At 36.1% G+C, this 12726-nt stretch overlaps 1 protein-coding gene across 3 annotated transcripts in view; it reads left to right on the top strand.

The window, feature by feature from the left end:
* Positions 1-12726, top strand: part of LOC115232543 (pyrokinin-1 receptor-like) — a 171558-nt gene that overhangs the window by 116840 nt on the left and 41992 nt on the right. For all 3 annotated transcript variants that reach the window (XM_036500421.1, XM_029802482.2, XM_036500420.1), the window contains exon 3: positions 5178-5771. In XM_036500421.1, coding sequence (XP_036356314.1) covers positions 5178-5771 — 594 coding nt within the window. The remainder of the gene's footprint in view (positions 1-5177; positions 5772-12726) is intronic.

Here is a 12726-nt window from a genome sequence, read left to right as displayed (position 1 = left end):
TTCCGTCTGCGACCCGCCCACTGCTTTTTTCTTAGAGTTACATATTAACCGACATTAAAAGATTTTTGTCATTAGTTCTGTAATGCTGTCTCGAATCTCTGCGTCAAAACATTACATTCAGAATCTTCCTGATGTATATGGTCAATGTACTGTTAGCTACTTGTACTTCTTTATTTTCCTGCTAAATGCTGACTTCGATTAGTCAACTTTTCTATTTGCTGAATCAATTTGTATGCATTTTCCACAGAATTACAGTCTTTCCAGTGGAACTATCCAGACTTTTATCCTATCTGGAATCTTAAAAATGAGACATAGATTTCCACGTTTTATATAACACTTTGTTGTCCTTGTGTTGTTGTTAGAAATCGCATTTTGTCTGTGACCAGTTCGTTGATTTCCGACCCTGTAATGTTTTCCACCTATTCCTCCTTACTTTCCAAATATGTGTTACTCTTCTAACTTTGGATATGGAGGGGTGGATAATATTTTCATCATTTTTCATTTTGTTTTGGCAGGGTTGCTTATTTTGTTTTGTAGTACGTTACTTCATGTTCCTTTAATTGTATTCTTTTACCCTGTGACTACACTCTATCAGTTATGTCAAAGTGAACGTATAAGTAATTAGAAGATAAGAACATAATTTTGCTTTTAAAATAACAATTATCTATATATTAACATACCGTGTTTCGTTGCATATTGGATATGTAGAAGTTTGTAGCTAAAGTAGAAATTCAGTAGGAAGATTGGTGGGCTTGCTGACAGCGAATCAATATGAACTGACCACGTTCTGGAGGGTTGAATGTCTTAGTTCCTACTCAAGAATAATTTTACCCAAGTTTTTGTTATGCTCTGTTTTTTTTTCTGAGCTTATTTTTCTGTTAATGTAAGATCTTCGCCTCTTCACAGCCTTATTGTTGAATAAGATTCATTTTCCGTTAACTACAGTGAATAGAATCTCAAATTAGTCAAAGTTTTCAGGTTTTCAAAGAAAATGTCAAAAGACCATATAACTTTAATAGTGTGCTTACTGTTCGATCCTAGAATCTTGTGCTAGACATATCTGACAAAGACTCATCATCTGCTATTTTTCAACACCATATTCTGGCTGTGTTCACAATCTGATGTTATCAATAAGTCTCTGAGAGGCGGAGATGTAGTGATAGTATGCTTCATCTTCTACGCTGTGAAGTAATCTTTAATCATTTTTTTATTAAAAAGTTTCTTTGGATTACTAATTTAACTGTAGAATCTTAATTGTCTGTAACCCAAATTAATTACATGGCAAAATGATTGAAATTGTTCTACAATTAGAATTAATCTTTCGACGTTTTGTGAAGATCTAGTTCTTTATCCAAGATTTTCTTTTACTGCTTTATGTTTATTTTTCAATCAATGGAAGATCATTCTCACTTCTTCATAGACGTATTGTCGAGTCTAATAGATGTACGTCTTTTGTTAGAAGCAGCAACTATAAATAGATCGTTCTGAGCTGACCAATATCATATAATTTCTGAGGAAACTTTATAGCATCTTTTACATGTTAATAGACATATCCAGAACTTTCTCCTCTACTTTTCAATTCAATGAAAATAATGATAATGGTTGGATAATATTACTTTTTCTTTCCTCAATGAATATTTATTTCTAATTAGGTTTTTAATGTGAATACTTACCTCCTGTTTAAAAACTAATTGATATTATAAGATTGCATTTTTAATATTATTCGAAATTCTACTGGTGATATTCTTTGAACTTGTGCCATAAGGTTATAGCTTGCTCCGAATTTAATATAAATATTTTTTTTTCTTACAACCTGTCTTTTCACGCAGTTTTAAAACCTATTACCATTTACCATTTCTACTAATCTTCTTTAATTCTACTAATTTATTTCGTGCCGTGAATTACCAAGTGAAATTAGAATTGATGGTTTACTGAATTGTTGATTATAGTTATTTAGCCAGTTTTGTCTTATTAGCTGGAAGCAATCACACAAATTCTGACCGACTCTAACTGCATTTCATTTTCTATTAGCTTATCTGCTAAAAATTGTTCAGTGTATACTTCTCAAACTTCATCATTTAAAACATTTCCACAGATCAATTTAAAAGTTACACGTAAACAAAGTTACAGTGTTCGTTGCACAGAAATAGCTCTTTGAGGGTTGCACTTAGATAATGTTAAATACATATACTTTATGTCATGTTTTGAATTTGTTTAGCTATTCAGAGTAAAGGGCTTCTTCACAGTGATATTTAACAGAGGAACATTGTCAAATGAAGTATCAAAAACACATCACAATGCAGTTAGTATGAGCACCGCATTGCATAGCTTTCATTTTTACTTCAGATTATTTGCTCTTTATCTGCTGAGGAATAAACAAAGTCAATAAGAGCACTTAAAATTATTCCAGCAAGATAATATTTATCTGAATAATGCAGTAAAACTTCGATATATATACACGTATCTGAAATTACTTTCCCCAAATACGACATAAGGGACATGTCAAGATAAACAGTTTCAACAAAACAAAGAGCTTTAAAATCTTTAGTTACCAACGATGCCGCAGCATGTCTGTCAGTCCAGAGACTGAAAAGAGAAAAGGAAAACAAAGAGATATATCTTAGCAAGAGAATATTTTCACTTCTTTAATTGAAGATAAAACCCGGAGACTCAAGATGATCAAGGAACTGTATTCTCGCCCTTTTATTCAAAATAGTTTTAAAAGACACAAGAACACAGTTTCCTTAAATTTCGGTAAGACTCTTGCTCAATAAAGTTCCTATACCCAAAACTTTATTTCATTAAGATTTGCCATAAAGGCATTACAAAGAGTAGCTTGCGGACTGGACATATATTGATGAGATGAATGATGAAACAAGGATGATATTGATGAGAGAAGGCAAAAAACGCCCGCCGATTTTCTGCTTCTCTAAAACATTGTTCTTTTTTTTTCCAACAGAATAAACAAAATGAGGTATTGAACCTCTCACGACAGTTTTTACAATTATTGGACTCAATAGTCCATTATAAATAATAACATGCAATAACATACAATAAAATATTCAATATACAATCGACACTAGTCCATTTACAAATGAGGCGCTGAACCTCTTACACATTATAACACTGAGGCTTTTCAACCTCTTGTCAATTTTCCACCTCATCCTCGCTTGTGTCCGTCCACCATAGCCCATGCTTCCTTTAAAATCAAGGCGAGCTCCGAGTTGGCGTCACCCGGCCACGAGCGATATTCCTCTTTTAGTCCCTTCAGCTTCAGAAACACGCACAACGTTATGACCTCCACAGCTACCTGCGGAGGCCATTCGAGATCCTGTGTGAAGGCCAAAGGTATTCCCTCGTAGTGTTCTTTCACTACCTTTTCCACCTCTCCGCCTTTATAAAAAAAGACCAACAGTTCATCGTCATTCGGGTCCGAGGGGGTTAATTTTTCCGTTGACGGCACAATTCCCGCCAATGATGTTTCCCCCCGATCCGGTGGCACAACCGACGAGGCTCCGTGACACTCCGGCGCCATGGCTCCGTCTTACTTTCAAGTTCTTTTAACCATTTTTTTTGGGGGGGGGGTAATTTCCCACTTCAACTTTTCATTGTTATTTGCCATGTTTTTTTTAAAAAAAGAGTCCAAAAATACAGTTCTTAAAATATAAAATAATTAAGGAAAAAGAAAGAAGAGGAAAAAAGTCCAAACAAAAAGGAAGGAGAGAAAAAAATTAACAGTTTAACAAAGAGTTTTTTTAATAAAAGATAGATGAAGAGAAAGCAACAGTTCAAAACACAACAAAGGCCACTCGGTACTCCAGGCCAAAATTTTGACGCAATTGTAAAACAGTTAAAAAATGATTCCAATTTTTTTCTCGTAAGTACGATGCCGCCTCCCAGCTTCAGGAGGTTACCAGAAATCCAATCTGTCGTAAAATACTTGAAGCTGACAGCCACAATACTTTTTCTCTCATGCTAACTTTTGTCTTCCTGGACTTACCTATAAGACAGTAGGTAGGGCAGATAAGTCACCTCATTTGTAACTATCTACCCAACCTACTCCTCTCCTGGGCAAATATTCTGATAAGAACTCAGGTTTCATCACACCCAAAGTAATATTGCGGTGCGCTTGTTTACTACTTCGAGCGCTATCATTAAACAGTCGTTGATACTTTGCTGGATTCACTCGACTTTTTGATAAGTTTTGTCTTTATTCTAATGTTTCAAGCAATCATTCGTTCACTAGGCACGCCTGGTGGATATTCAGGTCTAGTTACCAACGACCCGATCATCTCACGACCTGTGGCAGATTACATATTAGCAGTAGTTCTCAGATCGGCCAAACACAAATACACACGTTCATACAGACGCAAACAAGCATACATACATACATACATACATACATACATACATACATACATACATACATACATACATACATACATACATACATACATACATACATACATACATACATACATACATACATACATACATACATACATACATACATACATACATACATACATGCATGCATACATACATACATACATACATACATACATACATACATACATACATACATACATACATACATACATACATACATACATACATACATACATACATACATACATACGTAAAATTAAATGCAGATAAGCATAGGGTAGTGAGCCAAAAGGAATTGTTTAATCCATTAATAATAATTACTATACTGAAAGTCATTATCATAATGATATTTTTTGTGAATTAAAGCAAGCTGCACATCACTGAAATTGAAACTGATTTGAAAAGTCAGCCAAAGATATTAAGAGAATTATGATGTTTCTCCTTAAGAAAGTAATTTCAACTGATTAAAGATTAGTTTTGGTTCGCTACATAAACTACGTTGGTTTGTTCTTAGCTATATACTTTCCATATTGAAGGTCCCCTTGGTTAATGTGCATTTGTCATTTTATGCATTAATTGCAATCCTATACCGATATATTTACCTCTATATATGTACTTCTTTCTTTATAAACTTATACTTCAAGAAATACTAACTATGCGCGCGCGTATGTGTGTATGTGTATGTTTGTGTCTGTGTGTGTATGAGCGTCTCTATACGCCTGTATATGTGTGCATGATGTAACATTTGGTACCATGTAATTTTTTTTTTCTTTAATTTATTTCAATAGGTTTGCCTTCAGAAATTTACGGAATTTGGAGTGCTTACCCTTGGCCATTTGGACTCATCTACTGTTTCTTCAAATCAATGATGTCAGAGGTAACATCTTATGCTTCAGTTCTAACCATTACTGCATTCACCGTTGAACGTTACATGGCAATCTGCCACCCTCTCTGGGCTTATACAGTATCAACACTGAGCCGAACCCTGAAGGTGATATTGGGTATCTGGATAACTTCTATACTCATAGCACTTCCATATCCACTGTACACACGATTGAGCTACCTAGTGAGCAACCCAGAGACTGGAGAACCGCTCACTGATTCTCTCCAATGCACCATTCCCAAGGAGTTTTTAGACGGTATGACAATCATGTTCAAGATCTCAACATTCCTCTTTTTCGTCACGCCACTGTTTGTGCTCATTATCCTCTACACATTGATTGTTATCACAGTAAACAGAGCTACTGTTCAACGACCGTCACATAATCAAAGAAGGTTGACTTCTATTTCAACGATATCCAGTAGCGGACGAAGTAACTTGGCTAACAGCAGGCGAAGCAAAGCGATATCAAATACACGAGGATCCGTTTTGAAACTTCTAGGTAAGCTTTTATTCGTTTTTATTTAAGTTAATGTTAATGCCGTTCATATTAGAATTTTGGTAGCTCCGGTTAGCTCAAACCGAGCTTACTCATCCCACAGAAATAGTAAATCAGAGAAAACATTTCATCGTCATTATTATTCATGACACCCGGTTAACATTTAGAGCATGTTACCTAGAATTTGGATAGGGGAGAGGGCTTCTCCGTGTTAAAAATTGATGTTTGGGAAGAAAAGGAGCATCAACTGAGTAAGCTCGCGTTAGCAAGTTGGTAAAGGTACATCTGTGTGCATGAATGTGCGTGCGCGAGCGAGAGAGAGAGAAAGATGGAGGGAAGGAGAGATATTATTTCTGCGGAGCTAAATAACAGATCGGTGTTTTGCTTCAAATAATTCAACACATACGCAGAAGTTAAATTTTCTGAGCAAAAATATGATTTAAAAAAAGCTAAATCATGAAGGAAAAGTTCAAAATCAAATACTTTCAAACATCTAAGTAACCTTTTATTGGAAAAGTCTAGGACAAGACCCATGCGTATGAAATCTGTAGTTGAAATAGCTACTAGTCATCCTACTTTTGCTTGTCACTGGTTATTTAAATATCGATATTAGAGATATTAGTACATGTCATACAAGGATGTTATTACATGAACCATTTATGTACAGATATATCGTCACCTCATCTTGATCGTTCTTTTTCTTCTTTCAAAAGTCTTGTGGTGATGGAGGAGTCATGACTTGTGCAGACATAACTACTTGTAAGCACATAGTCACATGTCTGCGCGGTACAAGTGAGAGTCTTTTGAACAATGAATAATGAGATGGCTAGCATCTGACAAGATAAAGCAATTATCAATCATATGTGTTTGCAAGTTTATATACATGCATGCGTGGTATATATATATATATATATATATCTATATATATATATATATATATATATATATATTATATATATATATATATATATATATATATATATATATATATATATATATGTATGTATATATGTATGTATGTATGTATGTTGTATGTATGTATGTATGTATGTATGTATGTATGAATATGAAGAAAATCCAGACGTTATATATTTATCCTTATATAGATATGAACGTACGTACGTATGTATGTATGTTAAATACAAAGAGAAGTAAAATCAGTATTAATTGTAAAAAGTTAAAAGAAGCTTAGAATAGATACTTCACTGATATCAATGATTTTTAGCAGACAGCAAACGAATCTTCAACTGGACATGAGATTAGACGATTGCAAGTAACTTTCTCAGAAATTCTTACACCTATTCCTGGAAGTTCTGTAAAAGGAAACAGTTGGAATAATGTATTCCATCCACAGATATAGGGGGATGTTTTGTTTAACCCCAGATCAGCTCTAGTCTATGGTCAAAGGAGTTCTGACCCTGAACATACAGTTATTTTTAATATATCTAGAGGACATATTATCCAATTTCTCCCTCTCTTTCTCTCTACGTCTCTATCTCCCTCTTTCTTTTTTAAGACACTAGAGTGAGATGCGAGAGATTTGACAGCTATTTCTAGCAAGTCGAGTTACTATTGATTTCAACGTAGGAAGCATGAGCAAGTCGTCCGATAACGTAACAACACAGCCAGTGTGTAAATCAACAGAAGTGATATTGATGATTAATCACTTCTATAACACAACCTTCTCTTAGCATCAAATTGAAGATAAAAATATGTTAGACTCTAAGTATTGGGAATTGAAGTAAAAGAATAAACTATAAAAAAACAAGAGGAAGTATGCAATGATATTAAATATAAAATTGTTTCCTTCTTCTTGTCTCGGGTTGCAACTGGATCTCACTTCATAAATTACTATTTTTCTATTAGTGTCGCTTATATCCAGTTTCATTCATGTGAATATCTTGATATATTTACATAGTTTTTTTTTTCACAAAAGAATTAGTAATGAAATCAATAATCATTTGTAAGAAATGGAGCTGTATAAAGTAAATTAGTCACTGAAAAGTAACATAAAACCTTTTCCGCTAAACATATTCTTCAATTTGCCTCTCTTTCTTTGCGCTTTTCCTTTTTAAAAATTCTTTTATATGTTTTCAATTCATATCTCTTTATATATATTTGCTTCAAGAATATTTTAAATTCGTTATTTTACTAAAGAAACGAGCTTAAAACCTAGAGGCTCATTGTGATTGCATTCTAATACTAGCTCAATTGTAAATATGATTATACATCAGTCTACTGCATTTGCCATGAATGCATTATCACATAAAACTTCCCATCATCCTCATCAAAATGATCATTGTTATCACCATTAGCTGCTGATAAAATAAGAAATATTTTAGAGGAATATAATTCTACAAGAAATAGCTAATAGATTGAGGCGGGGTCTTTTTTATTATCAAGTTACGATAACAGAAGTAGGCAAGGAGAGGTTATTTTATGAATCGTCTCTAATTTGAAGACAATTAAGAATTGAAATACAAAAAATGGAAATGGCAATTTAGCATTTCCTTACATTATGTTGAATTTTTCAAACAGCACGTGGCAACAGCTAGAATTACAAACGACATAGTAAACTGGAAAAATATAGGTTTGTCGTGTTGTCTATACAATTATCTTACGCGATGAAAGGTTTGTGGCCCTCGAATTCTTCTTGGGCCATCACTCTACGCTCGATCCCAGCATCCAACTATTCTTTGCGTCGTCGAACTAGTTCTCACCTTCAACTGATCTTCTTTTCCGGTGATTTTTAGCAACATATTAATGCAGTGGTTATAAGCACCAAGATTGGGCTCCAACCACACTAATTTGTTTGTTGGTTACTCTGAGCCCCAAATATCGCCCAGTTCCCTGGTCCCATCCCAAAGCTATATGACTGTTACATCGATGGCTGTATCAGTGCCACTTTTCTCCCTCACAAACAGCTAACCGCCTTCGTTTACTCCAACTCCTCCCACCCTGCTGCTTTACATTCACATCTCCGACGACTCAATAAACTTCTTAGATATCTACTTCAATTTATCTCCAACTTCCCCATCACCATATTTTATAAACCTTTCGATTATCATGCCTGCCTTGAATTTGCATCATCCCACTTCAGTCACACTAAATCAACCTCCACTGCCTCTACGAGGGACGTTCAATAAGTAATGCCCCTGACCCACTTGCAGTTGTTTGATCTAGCTGAAATTTAGCTGCCATTTTGGAAGATCGACGCATAACTATTCGCCAAATAGCCCATGAGGTCAAGATTAGTACCGGGTCTGTGGAAACTATCATTCATGACCATTTGCATATGCAAAAGGTGTCTGCCAGATGGATTCCCAGGTTGCTCACACCTTTCCAGAAGCAAGAACGCGTCGAGTGCTCGAGGATGAATTTGGAGATGTGCCAAGAAGATGAGTCAAAATTTTTCAAAAGACTGATTACACAGGAGGAAACCTGGGTCCATCATTATGATCCAGAGACCAAAGCCCAGTCAATGCAGTAGAAGCACCGTGACTCACCTCGTATAACCAAAACATGAGTTTTGAAGTCAGGTATCCAGCAAATAGTCAACATCTAGTAAAGTTATCCCCCAACCAGCCGTGGACACCGTTCTTCCTCGCGCCATAACTTCACACTATTTCTACCCTCAAGCCTTTCGTTCCCCGCTCACTTCCATCCCGATACTCTACCTCTCAACTCTACAGTCGCTCGAACCTGCTACCTCCCACATCTTTCCAGAATATCCTCACCCTTCCTTCAGATGAGACCACAACTTGTGTGATTTCTGATGCACAATTCTTTCGCTCCTTTCCCCACTTAATTTCGATCTTTTGCCTGTTGTCGCCCCCCCCCCCAGCTATTTTTTCAAAACATCGCTATTTAACTTCAAAGTTTGATCTTTTTTTCTCACATTCTTTTCGAAATATTAATTTCCATATTTCTACAATGACATCTATAGTTAATTTCAGACAGGTTTCCGATTCCTTTGTGGGTTTTGAATTACTCTTGTTTTATATATATGCCAAAATATCGTAATTTTTAAACAATAGAATATTCAATAAATTAACACCGCTGGGCTTTTGTAATAATAAATTAGAGATAATAAATGTAATTTATATTATAGGGAAATTGTTTTCGTTTGCATTATAGATAGTATAAGAAAATACCATGATAGAATATAATAATTAGATATGGTAAGAAAGTACAAATGATCTGAAATGTTAGCCAAAAGAAGGAATATCATTGAAATTGATAAATTTAGCGCACTAATTGGAAATAAAACAACAGGAATGGTATATAATGACCTACACTCATAAATATTTTTGTAGGAATAAATTCAGGTCATGTATGGGAGCATGCGCCGTTGCAGCGCATTACTGCATCTACCATTTATCAGTATTTGCTAGGATCGTCCCGGGCAACCCTCCCAACGATATCCCAGTCAGTCCTCATCTCCAGGAGATACTAATTTATCCACCATGACAATGTGGTATGTGGCCGATCAACTCGAGCCGTCACTCCAGCCAAATCCTCAGAGAGGAGGATCCAATTCGAAAAAATCGAGCAACATGATCAAACAGTCTGAGCTGATGCTGCCGAATCATACAAGTAACAGGACGCAGCCAAGTTTCTGGGGTAGAGTCGTTGGTTGGATACGAAATCGTACTAATGGTAACCCATAATCCTGTGAACCGTCCTGGTACCAAAGGAGTTCAGATGGCTCCTAAAGCTTCGGACAGTAGAGCAAGCTAGGGAAAATCAGAGATCCGAACATTTGTCCTTCTGCTCAGATATTGGCAGAGCCAAACACTCCTGTCCAGTGATTTCCCACCTATACTAGCAGGTCCTAATCTTTTTAAGACTTCAGACTCAGAAAATGCTGGTATGGATCATACTGCCGAGCTAAACAACTTTGACATTCACACCCGCAACAGAGGCAGACAAGCTGGAGTCCACCATGAAGCCAATAAAAGACTAGCTTTGTCTTGATTCAAGAAACTCTAAGGCCAAGTAGTTCCTCTACCTCACTTGGTAAAAGGAGAGCACATCTTGAGACATCCAGAGACTTTGCAAGAATAACAGCATCATCAGCAAGATCTAGATCAGTAACTCTAGTTTCACCAATGAGCGCTCCACAACTCGATCGAGCCATCCGGCTAGCTTTCCAGTCTATGCAGACATTGAGCAGAGTGGGAGCCAAAACACAATCCTTAAGGACCCCAGATCTAACCAGAAAGAAATGTCAGATGTTTGAGCCCCAAACCGAACTGTGCTCACTGTTCCAGTATACAAGGCCGTCATAAGCTCAACCAGTCGGGGTGGTGTACCTCTCATCTCCAGGATCTTCCAGAGCACATCCCTGTCAACCGAGTCAAATGCCTTGATAGGAATAACTTAACAACCAAATATGAGAGGAACAGAATTATAATTTTATCGTCACCGTCGTTCATATGCATGACATCTTGTGCTCATTGATGTTATTTTTGCTGCTAATATCTAATCTCAATGTTTGCACGATGTCGTCATACAAACTGAAATGATAGTCGAAAGTTTTTCCCTTTTTTTTTATCAAACACCCCAGCATATAAATTCTTAAACCTTTATATCATTTCTGTCAAATATCGTTTCCATTTCTGTTTATTAACTTGCAACACCACCTCTTTCAACTAAAACCTTCAGCAATTGCTGTCTGGAGGCTACAATTTATCCTCTTTCGATCAACAGATGGAAATAAAAGTGAAATATTACCCTGATAGTCTGATATTACCAATCGTCTGTTCTAATATCGTTTTTTGTGTTGTAAATTAACGATGATTGATTGATCTATGTCAATGATTTTAGCTAGTAGCTTATTTTAACTGATCTTTTCGTGTACCTACTGATGTCTCTTTACATCACTAGTAACGGTTCTCATTCGCTTTCACCACATTACTTTTAACAACCTTAATAGAAACACAAAACCTAACATGACACCTAACATGACTGCCATTTAACGCTTTAAAATTCTTCTTTGTCTCACTATTTGCATACGAAGTTTATTTAGTTGTCTAGAAAATTTCCTGCCATGCTGCCACATGGTTATCTTTGTGATAAAATGACACTGAAGATGTCGGACACTTTAGAGCTCTAAATTAAATTACGTGCAGTATTTGAGCCTCGAGTAGATGAGCATCGTCCTGGGGGTCGGCTAGAGGCGGCCTGTAGACAGCCAACACGGGCAGGCAAAACTCAGATAGGCTCAGCTTGCAATAGACGGTGTGTGTTCTATAAGAACAGACGATACTACTATTTTAACCCAGGAGGACGCCTTCTCCCTCTGGTTATTCAGTGAACTTAGCACTCGATATATATTGCAAGAGGGGAGAGAACCCGTACTATTCTACCTTGGAGATAGCCATTTCACGTGATTTCGATCTTATTTTGGTCATCCTCAGTGATGGACACTTGTCTGCTAGACATAATGGCAGTCTACTCCAGCTTGCAATATAACAGTGTTACATAGCCACTGGTTTTGCAACTAGCAGTGTACTTTTCAGTATAAATATTGCTAAGAGATTTTCTCAGTATAAATATTCTTTTCTACTCTAAGCACAAGGCCCGAAATTATGGGGAGCGGGGTCAGTCAATTAAAACTTACCCAGTACGCAACTGGTATTTAATTTATCGACCCCGAAAGGATAAATTTGAACCCAGAACATAAAGATAGATGAAATACCGCTAAGCATTTTGCCCGGTGTGCTAACGTTTCTGCCAGCTCGCCGCCTTTCTCAGTATAAATATTGCGAAGAGATTTTCTTAACGAGCTAGTTTGTTTTCTGCAATACTGTCTGTAAAAGAATAGAAACAGTTCTTGATGGGTGTCAAATTTTGATGACAGATTCTATATAGAAAGAATATGACTGCTCTTGGTATATAGAATCGAGACAACTATTTAAATTTCGAATTCACTGATAATCAAATACATGAAGAT

The sequence above is a fragment of the Octopus sinensis genome, linkage group LG2 (genome assembly GCF_006345805.1).
Source record: "Octopus sinensis linkage group LG2, ASM634580v1, whole genome shotgun sequence".
Classification (NCBI taxonomy): domain Eukaryota; kingdom Metazoa; phylum Mollusca; class Cephalopoda; order Octopoda; family Octopodidae; genus Octopus; species Octopus sinensis.
This window is presented reverse-complemented; position numbering and strand designations above follow the sequence as displayed.